General features: G+C 52.0%; 1 protein-coding gene across 3 annotated transcripts in view; it reads right to left on the reverse strand.

The window, feature by feature from the left end:
• Positions 1 to 3940: 3940 nt before the first annotated feature.
• PDGFRB (platelet derived growth factor receptor beta) overlaps positions 3941 to 17841 on the reverse strand; it is a 34910-nt gene continuing 21009 nt past the window's right edge. For all 3 annotated transcript variants that reach the window (XM_074838537.1, XM_074838536.1, XM_074838538.1), the window contains 13 exons: positions 17677 to 17771; positions 17251 to 17383; positions 16741 to 16845; positions 16520 to 16630; positions 15995 to 16148; positions 14436 to 14602; positions 14056 to 14174; positions 12712 to 12834; positions 11196 to 11307; positions 10815 to 10914; positions 10590 to 10695; positions 9851 to 10089; positions 3941 to 9249 (listed from right to left, as the gene is read on the reverse strand). In XM_074838537.1, the coding sequence (XP_074694638.1) occupies positions 9099 to 9249; positions 9851 to 10089; positions 10590 to 10695; positions 10815 to 10914; positions 11196 to 11307; positions 12712 to 12834; positions 14056 to 14174; positions 14436 to 14602; positions 15995 to 16148; positions 16520 to 16630; positions 16741 to 16845; positions 17251 to 17383; positions 17677 to 17771 (1715 nt within the window). In that variant the 3' untranslated portion in view covers positions 3941 to 9098. The remainder of the gene's footprint in view (positions 9250 to 9850; positions 10090 to 10589; positions 10696 to 10814; positions 10915 to 11195; positions 11308 to 12711; positions 12835 to 14055; positions 14175 to 14435; positions 14603 to 15994; positions 16149 to 16519; positions 16631 to 16740; positions 16846 to 17250; positions 17384 to 17676; positions 17772 to 17841) is intronic.

Here is a 17841-nt window from a genome sequence, read left to right on the forward strand (position 1 = left end):
AGAGGGGGGTTCAGCCCCAGACCACTCCCCAGGGCTGACAGAGGCCACTGCACCATGCCAGGGTTCAGGACAACTCCCATCTGCCCTGTCTATTGCCACCCAAACCCCCAGGGACCACCGCACAGTTGCTTGGGGACACAAAGAGCCAGGCTAGGACCTGCCTTAGTGGCAGGGGACTTCATTTTACCTCAGGCCCAGTGGCTCTTGCTGGCTTCAGGCCCTGAGTGCCCACACAGGAACAGGCTGATTCCCCCACAGCAGGCCCACAAAGGTGATTCAGCCCAGGGCAGTTCCCAGGTGGGAAGAAGCCTGTGAAGATGACAAATTATTTTGTTTTAACCAAGAGCATGATCCCTGGTGCAGAGAGGGGTCCTGTGGCCACACTGGGTCACCCCCAAGCCCTGCCTCCAGCACCGTGCAGAGGCAGGGCTGATCCCAGCCAGCTGCAGGCCAGTCTTCACCACCCTCCTCAGCAGGGACACATGTTGGGGTCCAGCCTGCAGACCCTTCCCTGTCCCCAGCTGGGCTGGGGGACACAGTTGGACCCCAGGTCTCCTCCTCTCCCAGGACCCCCAAGCCTGGGGCTCACAGCAACCCTCTCACCATCAGGCAGCTACAGGACTCAAACAAGAACCCCTCCTCCAAAGGAGCCCTTGCTGGTGGGGAGGCTTTTTGAAACTGTTTTCTAATTGACAACCTGGCAGGCACCTGAGAACAGTAATTAGGCACTTCATTAACGCTCACCTGGACCATGCCTTTTCCAAAACAGGGGGTGAGGATAGGCTTGAAGCAAAACAGCTCTCCTAGGGATGTTCAAGTCAGCAAGATGTTAACAGGTCAAGTCAGACACTTGCTGTCTGCTCTATCGCTGGATAACCTCAGACTGAAGCAGAAGTTCATGATAGTTCACAGCAGCTCTGGGGTGGGAAGTTATGGCCACCACCTGACAGCACTGGGAAGGACAGGGGAGGAAGGGCTCTGCCTTAGCTGCACCCAGCTGCAGCCCCATCAGTGGGGAGGTGACAGGGACACTGGCTGTGAAATTTGGGCAGAAAGAGATGGGCTTTTCCAAAATGTCTGCACAGACATGGCTGTTGAATCTGCACTTGCAGTGCAAAGGTGCCAGGCAGAGGAGTGCCCCTCATGGCTCTACAAACTGGAGGGGAATGGCCTTCTCCAAAGGGGATAATTAGCAAGGTACCAGCAAGACAAGGCCTTGGGGCCAAGACATGAGAGCATGGCTGACTGTGCTGCAGATGACTAAGAGTCATGGGAACATGGAGACATCTCTTGGTTTTGGCCAGAAGGATGGCTGGAGAGCATGAGGGAGTCCAGAGAAAAGGAAAGGCAGCTTTTGGCCAGAGAAGATTTCCTCTCAGCAGTTTTTCCTGGCAGGATACGAGGAAGAAGAACACAAAGTAGAGGCGGTGTTGTACACTGGGGGGTCCTGCCCAGAGCTGGGGGGCTGTTGAGTGTCTGGGCCACAGGAGACATCTGCCTGATTATTCTTTCCTCCTTTTGAGCCAAAGGGGCTTTTTAAAGGATGTTTGTTTCCCTCCTTCTTCTTTTTAAGGTTTGTTTTTTTGGTTTTTTTCCAGGAACAAATGCCAGCTCAGAGAGAACTGACTCACCAGTGTGATCAAGTATTAAACCAGACAGGTTTAATACAAAGAAGGGAAACAATCTCTCAGCCTCCCTTCTTCTCTTTGAGGAGGCCCCTTGCAGAGCATCTGTCATGGCAGTGGTCCACAGGTGACAAGTCACAGCCTGTACACACAGGTCCCCAAGCTGGGCTGGGCATACCTGGGGATGCTCAGTGGGACAATCTGTCTGCTGGAGTTCCTCCCTCATTGGTGGCCATCTCTTCCTGCCTATAGGCTGCACCCCAAGTCCTGTGGTTGCAAGCAGCAGCTCAGTCACAGGAGAGCTGCTGGGGCTCATATGCCCAAGCAGCTCTGAGCAAGGGGCAGGGATGCTCTCAGAGGAGCTTCAGCTTTACTTTGAGTCACTTGAAGCCCGGGGATGTCTGTGGAGGCCCCGATGGCCAGGAAGGTGTGTTGGGAGATGGCATGCGACTTGCTCAGTGCCTGTCTGGCCGCAGACTGGCTGTGGAGGGAAGAGTGGAGGCTGCTGTGAGTCCTGGCTGAGAGCATTGGGAGCTCAGGCTGGTTTCCCAGCCTGAGAGCAGGACTAGGCCATTCCAGCCCTACAGGACCCCTGCCACTGAGTACAGCTGGCCATGGTGTCGTGCCTGTCTGAACCACCCTGCAGCAGTCTGCGGACACATGTGAAACCCCCATGTCCTGAGTGAACTGTTGGTACCCAAACAGCTAAAAACCCTGGTTGCAGCAGGCCAGGGTTTGTCTCTGCAGTCTGAGTTTCTCTGTTTCTCTGAGCTCTTCCATGAGGTGCCTGTTTCATCACTGGAGAGGAAATCACTTGTTTTGGGGTGGGGAAAATGCCCTGCTGGGAGTCCCCATGTCTGCCTGCTCATTCCCAGCCCCATGACCCCTCCTCAGTGCATCCCAACATGCAAGAGACCTGCCAGGCAGGGATTGGGCAGTGGAAGCCAGCTGGGCTCAGGGCTGAGGTCTACCAATTCCCCCTCCCTGATTTCCCCCAAGCCTTTGCTGCAGCCTCTCTGGAGACGAGGTGATTTTTTTTCCCTGCTGATTCAGCTCCTGGAGAAAAATGCCCTGTCTGCCTGTGGTGGTTGAGCCATGCCAGGTGACTCAGAGCATATCTAGGGAGAAGCAGCCTGAGCTGGTCAGGGAGCCTGCAAACCTCCTCTCTGGCAAACTGAGCAAAGACAGGAGCCCAGGACAGGCTGTGCTGGAAAGGGGAGCCTTGCTGGTACTTGGACCTGTCTCCTGCTGCAGCTGGTGCCTTGGGCCTTTGGATACACAAGGGCTGAGGGAGGCACAAGTGCTGCCAGCGGGGACTTGCACTGGGGCTGCATCATGCAGCCGAAAACCAGGGTCAACATCAATATATTTGAACCTCAGTTCAAAAATCCCCTCTTCACAGCAACCCCAGGCTTTCCAAGCATGTGGCTCAGAGCTGGCTGTTAACAGCTCCGTTCAGCAGCCTCGGGTCATTTTGGGGAGGAGAAGTTTCACTAGAGCCAGGGAGATGAGACGACTTTGGGCTGGACTCAGGAGGTGCCTGTCTCTCATGGGGCTGCGGGAGCCCAGCACTTCTGGAGAGGTGACTGAGGAAAGGTGAGGGGAGCAAGAAGAAAGCAGGGGGACATGTGGACCTGAGGGAGTGGCAGTGTGGCGAGCCAATATTTTGGGCTTGCATCTTTAAAGGTTATTAGTGAAGTCCTCATCCCAAAGGGAGGGGAGGAGAGCCCAGCTCAGAGGAGAGCTGGACGTGGAGAGCCCCGTGCACTGCAGTGTGGCTGTGTTGCTGCCCTGCCCCATTGCTACCTCCAGTCTCTCCCATCACCCTGAGCTATTAAACTATGTGAAAAAACCAACAGTGCTGTGATTCTCCCATCTTCTTCAGCCCAGCACTGTTCAGTCTGCCATCTCCTGCATCCCTACCCTGATCTGAGCACAGACACAGCAATGGGACCTTGTTTAGGGCTGCTGGCCCAAACCTCAGGCATTAGGGATACACGCAAGAATTGTTCCCAGTGTCCTTCCCTCTACCCATCTCCTCCCAGTGCAACACAACCCACAAGCTGGACAATTACCAGAGAGATGGGGCAGATCCTGCCCTGTTCGCAGCCCCTTTTCCTTACCATGTCTCAGCTCAGCTGTTGCCTTGCTGTGCTTCTCTGTGCCTGGCTCCCAGCTTGGCTTTCACTAAGTATTGGGGTCATGCACAGCGTATTAACATGCTTTGCCTTCACCCACGACATGGTTAAGCTGTATTCCCAGCCACATCTGAGTGGGAGCAACCAAAATCAGGCAAACAAAGGAAGAGATGGAACTTTGCAAAAAGAAAAACACCTTTATTTTTAAACTCTCTTTAAAAACGTATTTGTAAAAGTTTACAGCATAAAAATAATATCTCACGGCTATAGATGTGACATAGTACAAATCCTACAAATACATCTGTAAACCTAGGAAAATGTTAACTCTTTGGTACCTTAGTCTGAACTCTGTTCTTTTCTTTGCCATCAGGATGGTTTCAGACAGACAGCATGGAGGCTGCTTCTTTTCAGAGATGCTGCAGAGTAAAGCATGATGCCAGCAAGCCAGCACAGCAGGAGAGAGACAGGGCAGAGGGCATGCTTTGGGCAAGCTTTGCAGTTCTGGTGCAATACATGAAGGAGGAAAGGACAGGAAAGATGGGATGCTGAAGGCTTCCCAGCACGAGCTGGCTTCCCTGCCTCCTCCCACCCCTGCAAGAGCCATCTCTCCAAAGTGCTGCTGGAGCTACACTGCTGCAGTTCCCCTGCCTTTGCCAAAGTCAACTGGATCCATCTTGGCATGTCCCAGAGACTTCAGTCCTCCGGATGAAACCTGGGAATTATGCTGGGATCCCAGCAACTCATGTGCTGGCCCCTGAAAACTGCTTTTTTAACAATACCTGGCCTGCCCTTGGCAAGTCCTGCAGACAACATGGTGCCTTCACTGTTAGTCAGCACTGGATGCTCAGCATCCAGGCAGGGCTGGGATCTGCTGCAGAAAGGACCGGTGCATGGTCCAGGAGTTGCCTAGTGCCCAGTGAGGACCTGCAGCTGCCCTGGCTGCTCTCTGCCTGTGCAACACCTGGGGCAAAGGCTGCCAAAGGGCAACCTGCATGTTCTTCAAGTGGGAGCGCAGCCAGGCTGTGTCTGGGCTCCCTGGGCCTGGCTTGGCAGCCCACTGCTCTCCTGTCTGCGTGGGAGATCCTGCGGTTTGCATTATGAACTGGCCACACTGATCCTGGGACCTGAGCTAAGCACTGAGCCCGACCAGACCTCTTCCTCACGCCTGTGCATTGGAGCATGGGGTTTGCCTCCTTAACACATTAGCTGACATCTCATTTTAGAAAAAGCCCCCAAAAGGAGACTTCTGTGAAATCCCCTTCTGCAGATCTGCCCAGCTTCACACAGGCAGATCTTGGGTTTCCCCACAGCCAAAACCTAACCCCACTGCCCAGTACCCTGTATCTGTGGTGTTGTCTCTCCCCCAGCCCAGAACCCTGACTGGGAAGAAGGGGAAGAGCCATTTCTCACTTCTGGCTGACTTCCTCCTGGCTGCACATCTGCAGTGCTCTTGTGCCTCCCATCCCCGTGGGACTCCACTACAGTCCCCTTGGCAGGTGAACAGAGACAATTTAGTTACAAGTAAAGTCCGCTGTGCTCTAGATTTCTTAACACAACACAAACAAACACTAAACGTGACACTCTTGCTTAAAAAAATAATAACACGCTCAAATCGAAGACAAAAGGATTAAAACCTGTGCACACATCAGTCTGAGAAGCATCTTAAATGTGGAAAGAGACACCGGAGTGTCGCATTATTTTCTGGGATACAGTTAGGTATGTATGAAATAGTGACTGGCAGTAGGATTATGCATATACTGGTGCTGATAACAATGTAACAGCTGTAGAGTAAAATATAATCTACAAATAAAAGATATTGCACTAGAGGTGGGCCCAAGCTGTGGCATATGTCCCTTTTTGGGGGGCTCAGTTTGGGTCCACCTCTAAACACAAAAACACACCCAAACAAAAATACTGATCGTTGAAACTAAGAACCCAGAGGGACTGGTTCCCTTCAGAGTCTCACCAGACAAATTATGGCTACAAAACTGATGGGCCCAGAACAGCCGACCACTTCTCCTGGCCCTCACCCGATGGGCCATGCAGGGACTGGAATATTGGCAGCAGAGAGAGAGGGAGCGGGAGGCTGGAGCTGGCTCCCCAAGCAGAGAGAGCTTGTCTTGGGGGCTGCTATAAGCCTCAGCCCTGCCAAGCCCTCTTTTTGAGGACAGTTGCAGGGATACTTAGCAAAATATGTTGGTTTTGCCCAGCTGCCAGCCTGTCCCAGGCTGAGAAGATCTGCTTGCTGCAGCGGGTGTGCATGCCATCGCTAAATGGTGATGGGAATAGTTGAGTAAGGACAGGAAAGTACCACAAAGTGCAAGACTTGGCCCTTGCAGTCACAGGGCCAAAGATAAATATTTGGTCATATCTCTCTGGAGTGGAGAATGGTACCATTTTGCAAAGAGTCTGGCATACCTGCTTGAAGAAGGAAGAGTGAGGTGGGGTTAGCACCCCGTCAGTAGCCAGAACAGGTTTTGATGCAAAGAATAATTGCAGTAAATCTACAAAAGGGACAGAATGCAGTAGGCATCCAAGTGTACCTGAGTTCCACCAGCAGGAAGAAGAAATGGATCTCCTCTTTCAGGACTGTGGAAACTATTTGATAGTGGGAAATTAGTAATTTAATTATTACTTAATCTGAACAAGATGGACTTTAGCATGGGATTTGTGAAGTAAATAAGCAAATGGCCAAAGGGAGGGTGAGAAGGGGTTAATTGATGGGAAATCTTTGGGCTGGACAGAGGTAGTAAAAGTAGCTCTCTAGGGTTGCTCCTGATGCTAGAAGAATTTAATATTTTTATTAGTCAGTCCAGCCCAAAAATAACAGTTTGTTAATAAAATGTGCTGATGACCCAATGTCTGGAACAGCGGGGAGTATCTTGGTTACAAATGCTGGAAGAGTAGAAAGACGTAGGTGCTTAGACTGGTCAGAGGATGACTCCAAACTGCCAGTATGTTGTGGCTGGGAAAAGGCCAACATTATCCAAAGCTACACCAGGCAAGTAAAATCCAGTACAGACCAGAACTATTAATGCCCTATGCGGGGTCTACATTTGACCTCACCTGGAGTACTGGGTACTTCTGGTCACCTTTGATAGAGAAGGACAAATTAAAAATGGAGTTGGTGCAGACAGGGGCTATTAGGATGATCTGATGTGCCATCCTATGGGCTCAAGTTGCAGTGACATGGATCCTACCAAGCACCTTACATGTTAGAAAAATAAAGTGGTCTGACCCCAAAGATCTCATAAGTTACTGTTTCTCCGCGGTTAGGATTATTTAATGAACTGTGGCCACAGAATATGGCTCCTTCGTTACAAGCAGGAGGAACAGAGCATGGAAAAACAGTTGTCATTCACAGTGAGTTTCCTATGGATGGTGGGGACTCTGACCACATGGGCTGAAAATATACTCCACTGGCTGCCAGTAAAAGTGCTATTTCTTATGTTCACATTTTACCAAGGACATCAGCCCACAAAACACCTACTCCTCTCTTAGCTGCATAAATGGCAGCATTGCAACGATAGACAACTTAAAACAGAAGCTGTTTTGCTGGGGATTTCTGGAAGAAGTTTTGAAAAAAATAATTCTCAGTGGCTCTGAGGTGGCAGAAGTCCAGCAAAATGCTACTTGAATTTCTGAATTTGTAAACCTGCCTGTGCAGATTTTGTGGGATGCACAGAGAGATGTGCATGAGTAGGGCAATGAAGGGGTTAATGGGAGTCGGCGGGGGGGCATGCAGCGAACAGCGCTCCTTTCAGAAAAAAAACCTGCTATGGTGTCAGACCTGTAGTTTTTGGGGTCCAGCTTTCATCTCTGCAGAGGTGGGGCTCACAACTGATTTCAAAAGCCTGGTGTTCCTCCTGCTTTGAGTCTCCTCCTTCAAGTGCCAGCTGAGAGCACAAGAAGTCCCAGGCCTGCCTGTGAGAAGTGAGGAAGGAGGTGAGAAGCAGGAGGAAGGTCTCTGTCCTTTTATTCTTAAAAATACTTTCCAAGAGAGGGGAATCCTCTCCGATTCCTCTTGCTCTGCATGACACTTCATCCACAGCCCTGGCAGGCTGCACGTGGCTACACCTGGCCCCCAGAAAGTGGCAGGGTGTGAGATACACTTCAGCTGTGACCAAATAACTTCCCAGTCCCTCTCCCTCTCTCTCTTTTGAGATGTCCCTGGGTTGGTGTTCTGGCATCCTTATTGCTCCCCATAGTCTTGCTATGACTCAGGAGGGACCGGTGAGACCTCCCATCCTGAGAAAGGGTGTTTGGGTGAACAGTCTATCAAAAGGGAGCCCTTGCGTCCCAAAAATAAGGCACAAAGATTTTGCAGCTGGCAGGGTTATATGATTTCCCAGCAGATGAGCTAGGCTTAGTGGCAGTAGATTAATGAATAGCCATATTGCTTCCTTATACTGGCCCTGGCTAGTGGATTAATATATTTGTTCCCTTTAAATCTTCAATGAAGGATAATTAGCTTAGTGTCCACACAGACGACACGAACAACACTGGACTGCCCTCTTTGTTACTACAACAGAATCACTGTGAGAGCATTTTGAGTTCCTGGCATGCCCTTGGGGCTCCTGGTGCCATGCTGGGCACAACAGGGTTCAGGGTGTGACAGCCCCTTAGGTGGGTGCACAGCTGTGCCCCGGAGCCATGGGTACCTGTAGTGCTTGTGACGCTCTATCCACCGTAGAAGAGCTGTCAAGAAAGGAAAATGGTGATTCAGTATTTCTGAGACACTGGCTGGTCTCTCCAGGACTTGGCTGTGCTTGGAGGAAAATCTACCCAATGTACTCTTGATCTCCAGCAGCTGAAGGTTGGTGTTTCAGGTTCTCTACACTGCAGCAATGGACTCCAAGCAAATCATCCGTCCCAGTGGCATTTCACAGAACCACGGTGTGTCTGGTGCTGAGTCCATCAGAGAAGTGCTGGTGCAGAGGAGATGACACTCATTGCCATGGAGGGGGAAGAGGCTGGAGTATCATCCTAGCAATGTAGAAAGTGGTGTCTCTTGTGGAGATCCAACCCACGTCTTCCACTTGAAAGAAGATGTTGGTCTGTGAGATGTCTCCCTCCTGCAGTGGTTTGATCACTGAGGAGGATGTGGCAGTGATCTGGAAGGTTGCTGGCACTAAGCCACCTCTTTGTAAAGGGGAAGGGGATGGCAATGGGGAAAAGTCTTTAATTCCCCACCCAGCTTTGGGAGATGGGAGGGAAGGAGGGATGCTGGGACAGGTGGGAATGTCCCAATGTACAAAGCATGGCTCTCTGTGACATCTGGTCAGCCCCTCAGCTGGCCTCTCCGTAGGGAGATGCAGACTCAGCCCAGCTCTGACTACAGGAAACTCTCCTCCACCTCTTGGTGTCCTGTGGTTGGCTCCTGGCAGCCTGGCTGTGGGTCAGATTCCTGCTCCTCATCCTGCCGGAGGCCCAGAGGGCTGTCACAGGATATTGTAGATGATGTGTTTGCCTCGTTCAACATAGAGCTGAAGGGAGACAAGAGGGAGAGAGAAATGAGTGCCTTGTCCCAAGTCCACCGACTGCCAATAAAAGTGCTATTTCTTGTGTTCGCATTTTACCAAGGACATCAGCTGACAAAACACCTACTTCTCTTTTAGCTGCATAAAAAAGAGACAGAGGATTCCCAACAGCTGAGAAGCATGTCAAGCTCCCAGCAGCCCCACTCTATCTGAGCAGCTTTCCACAGGGGAACACACAATATCAGTTGGCTCTATTCAGCCGCCAAACACAGCTTACATGTGGTTGGGTTCTGCAGACCAGGGGCCCCTGTGTGCCCTCCTCCTTGTGAGCGGGGTCACTTGTCCCCAGCTGTGCTGGCTGATGTACAGGGATGTGACATGGCACCCTATCTTAGCTCACGTTCCAGCTCCTCTGGTTCATCTCCATCCCTGCGGGCTCATGCAAGGTCACAGCACCTCAGAGGGGGGTGACACTGTCCTCCTTCTTTCCTGGTAAACCCTCCCCTGGCCTATCCCTCAGCAGAGCATCCCCATTTGCTCTTGAGGCGCCTGCTTTCAGATTTGGGCAGTGAGGAGAAGAAACAACATTCAGAAGTAATGTTTTTACCTGGCCCGACTGATGGAGGCCTCCTGAGGGAGATCGCAGATTGTCTCAGGCTTGGGGTCAGGAAGAGGAATGATATAATCATTCTCACCCCCGTTCTGGTGCACGGCTGTGTAGAGGATGCTGCCGGTGGGGGAGCTGGCAGTGAGTCTGGCATTGTTCATCCCAGGGATTGTGGGTCTTGTCCGGACAACAGCAGGGTGGTCACTCTTCATGAACTCTTCATCCACCTGCTGGTACCTCTGCTCTCATGGCAGGTTACCAAAGAAACAGGAAGGTCTTGTGAGTGGAGAAAATGCACTTGTGTTGTATTTACTTTCCCTGTCGGCTAGACTTTTTCTAGAGGGGCTGGCATCTTCTAGCTGGGTTCAGCTACCTTGACTCCACTGAAGACAGATCATTAACATTTCCTAAGGGAGACATCAGGAGCACAACTCCACAGCTCCAAAATACCAAACAGTTGGAGGCAGGTTTTGATCTCCTGCCAGTTCTGATTTCCACAGTTGCTAAGACACCAACTGCCTGTCTGGCAATGCCAGTTGTCTCAGGAATGTCCCAGGATGCCCAAACCACCTTCATTGGCTGTTCAAACTAATGCAGCCTTAGTCACAGCAAGATCTTCTGGCACAGCAGCACTAAACACTAGTGTCCAAACCCTGATTGAGGGCCCTAACCAAGGCAGTATACTCCACAGAGCACCGACCCTCTCCTGTCCCTCCAGCACAGGGTCCTTTAAACATACCTTTCTGTAGCAATCCACCAAGAGATTTCCCATAAGCACCACCAGCTGTGAGAAGGATGGTCTGATCTCAAACTTCTCCTCCCAGCACTTCTGCATGATATCGTAGCTAACAAGAGGGAAGAGAGAGCACTCCGGTGAGTTAGCGGGTGGGGAAAAGAGAGGCAGAAATGCATCTGTAGTTTGTGTAGCGCAGGCCCAGGGAAAACGTGTATGGGCAGCACTTACATTTCATCAGAGGCGTGGGTGGGTTTGGACATCCGATAGCCACGTTTGATGGCGTTGTAGAACTGTTCATTCATGGGCAGTTCAGGGTATGGAGTCCCCCCTGGGTGTAAAGGGAGAGCAGGAAATCAGGCTGGTGGATTGCCTGCCACCGCCATGCCAACATGCATTTCACACCAAGGTTTCCTTTTTTCTTTACCTTTACTATTTCACTTCCAAATCGCAACGTCAGCATGAGAAAGAAGGAGACAGGGAATGAAGTGCTAATCTGACTGGTAAGGTTGGGACGTGGGAATTAGAAATGTATTTCTATTGTCTTTGGGAAGGATCCTGCTAACATGTTATCAGACCTACAGACACCACCATGATCTCCAGGGCACTTACCTAGAGTGAATATCTCCCAGAGGAGAATCCCAAAGGACCACACATCGCTCAGGGTGGTGTAGAGGTTGTTGAAGATACTCTCTGGAGCCATCCACTTAAGGGGCAAGAATGTCTAAGGGGAAAAAATGGAACAAGAAGAGAGTCAGCCACATCTACAGCACCTGTTGCAACAGGAGAGAGCCTGACACCCAATTTAGAAAGAGAGAAGACCCTTCGGAGCTGTCTGTCAGCCCAACACATCTGCTGATATCTGCTGTCAGCTACTTCTTAGAGGGACCATTTTCCACTTTCCTTGTGAAGGATGAACCCAGCAGGCAGGAGGAAAGAGTGGGTGTGCTATATCCATTTCCATCACAGTCTACTGTGATGAGCTGTCACGGTGTGCTTTCTCTGTTCCCTAGTTCTTGGGGTGTCCACTGACTTGCACAAGAAGGCCACAACACTACTGAAGGGAGTCCAGGCCTAACTGGACTTTGGAAACCTTATAACAGGCTGGAGAGAGCTATGGGATGACCAGAAAAGAGCTGAAGGACACATCCACCTTTTTCCTGCTCTTACTCAGAGTGGTACGTCAAAAGGAGCATCACTTGATCAGCTTGTATGCAGCACTGGCTGTGCTGTTCCTGGAATTCGCTTGCACAATGAATACCAAAATAATCTCCAGGAAGGATTGCAAAGGAGCCCAGTTTCATTTCCCGTTTTGGAAGGAAAAGCAGCTATGCCAAGGCTGGACTTAGAAAACCCCAGCCCTTCTGCAGGAGGGTCTCCCTGCCCAGGCACTGAGTGCCTCTCTGCCATCCCATGCAAATGTGAGAAAGGCCACAAGAGAAGTTAAGTAGGTCATAGAGTAGATAAAGATTGTGGTTTGAGGGGCCTGGCTCCACTCTCAGCTCTCCCAGCCTGAGTGTCTCTGGGAATTACATGGCCTACTTTGCTTGGGGTGACATGTTCCCAAATGACCCAGAGCTGGAGTGGATATGCTGTTGTTGAAGCCACAGGGGAGGTTCCGGGGAAGCTCAGTTACATCCTTATCCTCTCCTGCCTCGAAAGATTGGAGATGTCTTTCTGGCTCACAGGAAAACACTTCCTCTTACCCTGTGGTCTAGTGGTTAGAGAAGAAGTCTGTGAACCTCGTCCCAGAGTGGCCAGTGACTCACTGCAGCACTGTCAAGCTGCCTAACCTTGCACTCCTCCTGCCTGCAGCTCAGGACCGGACTCAGAGCGGTGCAGGGCAGGGATGCAGCACTGCTGCCAGTGGTGGGCTGCACAGGGGACAATCCTTAGTTTTGCTGCTGCTGCCCAGGTTCTTCCGTAAGAGCCTGGAGATATGGGCATGCAATTCTACTACTCCACATGCAGAGGACATCAGGTGCAGGATGGCACCATCTCCCGGGAGTCCTGCCTTGTCACCACGGCTGGGCACAACGATGGACTGGTGACTCACAGGGGGAGCATGCAGGGGGTGCCAGGCCCAGATCCCCAGGAAGAAGGGGCTTGCATGGCTCCTGGTACTCACACTGCCTTTGGAGATATAGTTGGAATCCCTCATGATGTCCCTTGCCAGGCCAAAGTCACAGATCTTCACCAGCTTTCCCTCACAGATGAGGACGTTCCTGGCAGCCAGGTCACGATGAACACACTGCAGGGGGGAAGCAGGGCACTGTCACTGCAAGGGGCCCCCAGGCAGCCCAAGGAAGCAGCCCAGTTCCAGCACTAGCCCATTTTTGGGGCTGCAGGGACAGGAGTCACCTCACGTCATTTGAGGCATCTCCTCCACCTCTAGGGACAACCATGGCTCAAAGCTACTTGCAGAGCTACCGCATTTTTGCTGCTCGCCTGGACTGTTACCCCTGTGACAGCAACAGGCATACAAATCTAGCAAGGGCAATTTGAACAACCCAGCAGAGGGGGGATTGCCAGGGCCTGACCAAGAAAGGGGGCTGGTGGGCTGGCAAGGAGGGGTATCTCCATTCCTGTTTGGACAATCTAGCTCAGCAGTCTGAAGATATCAGTTACACCAGCCTAGCTCATGCCTCCTGGTTTGCCACCATGTTGGATGTTTTCCATATGAACAGCCCCAAGGTTTTCTCAAGACTCTGCCAGACGCTACTAGCAAGCACGGTGATACTACACCACTGTAAAGTGGGACTGTGGGAGGCTGTGGGAAGCTGGGACCTCCTCTTCTGTGCTCTGTGCAAGACCACTGACCATGCACTTTTGGGGATCAGACTGGCTGGCTGGAGGCAGAGAGCCAGGAATTTCTCTCTGCACGTCATTGATGCCATGCCTACCCCTTCTCTTAGCCCTGCCCTGTGTGATGTTTCACATGGTCCAACTATGTTACTGCCTGCCCTGGGCTAAGCCAGACCTTTGGAAATCCCAGAGCCTAGTCCTCTTTGGTGGCTTAATTTCCACTAAACAAGCACTTCTGATGAGGCCTGAGGGGGCTCAGAGCATGTGGTGCAATAGGGGTGTCCGTGGAGAGTAGTAGCTCTGCTGCAGAGTGCCTTGTGCTTTAGCACAGGGAAATTAATGCTGTTTGGTCCTCCTGGTAAATAGGGATGATATAACACCACAGCTGTGCTGCACATGGCTTGGGAGGAGGTCAGAGTCAGGGAATTTGAGGTCTGAAGCTCAATCTAAGCCAGGGTTAGCTGTCACGTGCAAATATAGTCATGCTGATCCCCAGGGCTATGTTTCCAAAGAGAAGTGGTCAGCAGCTCTTCAATTGCACTGCCACTTCTCCCCTGAGGAGGTTGGCATGGGCAGAGGGACAGTGAGTGGAAGCTGACCACAGGACACAGCAGAGCATTGTTGGTCTCCACTGCTGCAGGCACTACAGACCAGCTGGCATACGCACATTTTTGGAAGCCAGGAATTCCATCCCATTGGCCACCTGGAAGCTGAATCCCACCAAGTCCATGTAGCTGAGGAGTGGAGACTCGTTTATCAGCGTCACCCGGTCTGTTCTTTCAGGAGCTGGAGGGCAAGCAGAGATGGATGTTGGCATTACTCAGCACACTCGTGGGCTGCCCACCAGTGGAAGGACCCACTGGGAATTGCTCTGCCTCCAACAACAAAGTGGCAAATCCAGGAGTTCCCATCGTGAGGGCATCTGCCACCACTGCTGGACTTGTCCCAGAGGTCACCTTTGCAATATGGACCATCCACCTCTGCAACAAAGGCACCCAGCGCCTGAAGTGCAAGCACTTCTCCCTCCCGCCGTGGCTGAGCTGTTACCTGATGGGGAATAGCTGTCCAGCTCGTATGGAGTGCCGTAGTTAGAGGACTCAATGTCAGCATACTTGACTTCGCCCTTCATGTCAGACATGGGCACATAATCTAGGGAATCATCCTTGCTCATGTCCATGTAGCCCCCATCGCTCTCGACAGACAAGGAGAGATGACTATGGGGGGAAACAAAGAGGCTGTTCAGATCCAGAGGAGAGGAGGAGATGCAGGGCATGGGGACAATGATTTGTGGGACTGCAATTCCAGCCTCAGCACTGAAAAATCCCTCACAGCAGGGAAAGAAGCCCTGCATCATGCATGCAGAGAAGCACAAACAGCACTGGAGACCTCCTTCAACCATCTAACAGCTCAGGTGTCCTCAGCCTAGCTTTAAACAGCCCTGCCATATTCCTCTGCAGGTGTCCAGGTGTCCTTGTCCACAGGCTGAAACTTCTCATGCTCACCTTGCCTGGAAGAGCACAAGCTTGGCTCAGCACCCAAGCTCGGCACCAGGGAGGGCAGGAAGGGGAACTGGGGCCACGCAGCTCCACAGGCACCCACAGGGGAGGAGAGCATGAGACTCAAACCAGTGTGGGCAGGCAAAACCCTCCACCTTGACTGTGCACATTCCCAGGCTGGCCAGGACTGGCCTGGAGAAGGCTGAACTGGGCGAGCAGGGCACAACCCTCTATCCACAGTTAAATCTTTTCAGTTTGGATCAGCAAACATCTGCACCCTTGAGCACCCATCCCTTGAGTGAGCAACAAGTGCATCTGGGAAGCAGCACCTTGAGGCCTTCCACATGCTGGTGCTGGGTAAGGGAAACCTGCTGCATGGCCAGAGCTGTGGGACACGTCCCCATGGGCTTGGGAGACTGCACTTAGTGCTTAGGAGGATCTCAGCTGCCTTCAAGCAGAAAGCGCAGGGGACAGCTGTGCTGATGTCCTAACACTGCTCTATTTTACTATTGTTTTGGCGTGCTGGAAGGAAATGCTGCTTTCTAACTTCCCATGGGACCATTTCTCTGCGTTGATGTGCCTGCATCTCTTACAGCTGGCAACCAGACAAAGGACCATTTCCCTTTCCTTGTAGCACCTCTTGTGCAACTGTACTCCTTCTAGCACTTCTCCCTTAGGCTCAGCAGCAATGCAACCTGTCCTGAAAATACAGAGCTGAGGTCTCTGAGTGTTAAGACATGCTGGGAAGCCCTTCGTCTCTGTACTCAATGCGTAGCTATGGTTATGCCAATAAAGTTAAGGATGACAGGGAATATTCCCAACTGGCATGGAGCAGCTGGCGTGTGTGCTAGCAAACTCAGCCTCCAGGACACACAGATTGCCTCTGCTAACTCCCCGTCTGCCAGAAGCTGTTTGGAGGTGGTTGGTTGGCACATGGGCTGGTCTCACAAGGTAGCAGAGCAGCCAGCTGTGTCCCAGCACTGGGCCAGTGTTCATTTTACTGTTCTGGAGGAAATATAGGTATCCTTCCTGGCAGTACCAGTCTCCCTCATTGATGGGGGCTAGGATGGGGTACGCACTAGGAGAAGGTGAGTGCTGCTGTCCAGGTACCTCTGCACGTGGTCCTCCTTGGCGGTGTTCCCATACACCTCTGCCTCTCGCCGTGCCTTCTCACCGTAGGACTGCAGAAAGGTGTGTTTGTTGCGGTGCAGGTAGTCCACCAGGTCCCCATAGCGGCAGTACTCGGTGATGATATAGATGGGCCCTGGAGGGAGACACCACCCCTGTCAGCCCTGCCTTGGCCTTGCTCTCTCCCTGGGGCAGAGAATTTCATCCCACAGGGACAATGCCAGATTGCAGGACATCTAGGCAGGGCCAGAGGGAAAGCCATCTTTCTGGTAACAAGCATTTTTGGAATTTGAAATTTGTGTTTGAGGAGGGAGGTGGGGATTAACAGAATATGCCTTCTCAGTTTCTGTCAGGTTGGAAAGGCTTTCAGAGCCCCACAAGACTTTCCTAGGGGAAGGGTGAATCATTCTGAACCAGAAAACAGAAATTATTCTCTCTGAGGACAGTTCTCCTCAGCACAGCCCAGGGTTGCAGGGAGAGAAGACAAGGCACCTGGGGCTCAGCTACCTCCTTTGGTGCAGGCCCCCAGCAAGTTGACAATGTTGAGGTGAGGTCCCAGGTGGCTCATGATCTTCAGCTCGGACATGAGGGCTTGCTTCTCGCTGCTCCGGGCAGTGGCTGTTGGGGACAACCAGTGTGAACAACAGGGTAAGGAAGGGAGTGCATGGGCACTGTTCGACCTTGCAGTTTTTGAATGGGAGTAAAGGGATGGTGTTTGGGCAACTCACATTTGAGCATTTTGACTGCCACTTTCATGGTGGATTGTGAATGGCTCAGGCCATGGGCTGTTGCCTCCACCACGCGTCCAAAGGCACCAGAGCCAAGAGTGCGTCCTGCAAAGAAACAGTGGGGTGACAAAGTTGGCAGTGGTCCTCAAGAAGAGGTGAGGAGAGGAGCCTGGGAAAGACAAGTTCCCTGTCTGAAACCACAGCAGTCTTGCTGCAGTCATGCTGGTGGACATGGAGGTGGTTGTGAGCTATGATGTTGTGGTTGAGGCTGGTTTACATCTGTCTGGGAGGGGAAGGAGCTGCCAGCTGTAAGAAAGGGTAGCCAGGAATAACCCTTGCCAAAGGGACAGCTGGCCTCCCACTGGGGTCCCAGATGGTCCTCCTGTCCCAGGACCACATCGTATCTCCAGGGACCTTCTCTGGGTTGGTCTCTTTTGGAGATCCCAAACCTATCACCCACAGACAGACAGGACCCCAGAAGTCCATCAGTGAGACCTGCAGAGCCTTTACCTAACACCAGCTTGTCCCTGGGCACCTCCCAGCTGGAGTCATAAGGGAGCTGCATGGGATCCACGTAGATGTACTCGTGCCCATCAGAGCTGACTGACTCAATCACCTTCCAGCGGATTTCATAACGAGGTTTCTGGAAAGGGGAGCAAAGGGAAAAGAGAGATCTGAGAGGCTGAGGGTCAGAGAGGGCAGTGGGGGATATGGATGGGCTTTGTTAGGGAGTCTTTGGTCCCTGCAGACATTGCCTCATTCCCCGTCTAACCTACAGATGCCAGACGCATGCAGAGACTGATGGAGACCCATGGCCCTTGACATGGGTGGGACATCATCAAGCCCATGCCAGCAGGAGCTCACAGCTTTGCTCTTCCCAGCCACCCTAACACAGGGGTACCACTGTGGCAGCCTGGGAACACTCTCCTCTTTTACCTTCTGCCACAGGACGATCAAGATGATCAGGGAGATAACGGTGAGGACCAGCAAGGCCAGGATGACAGAGATGATGACCACCTTGAACGGCAAGGCTGCAACGACAACAGGGACAGCAGTCAGAATCTTTCACCTCTGCATGGCCTGAGTACCCTGGGGAAAGGA

This window comes from Strix aluco, chromosome 13, assembly GCF_031877795.1.
Source record: "Strix aluco isolate bStrAlu1 chromosome 13, bStrAlu1.hap1, whole genome shotgun sequence".
Taxonomy (NCBI): domain Eukaryota; kingdom Metazoa; phylum Chordata; class Aves; order Strigiformes; family Strigidae; genus Strix; species Strix aluco.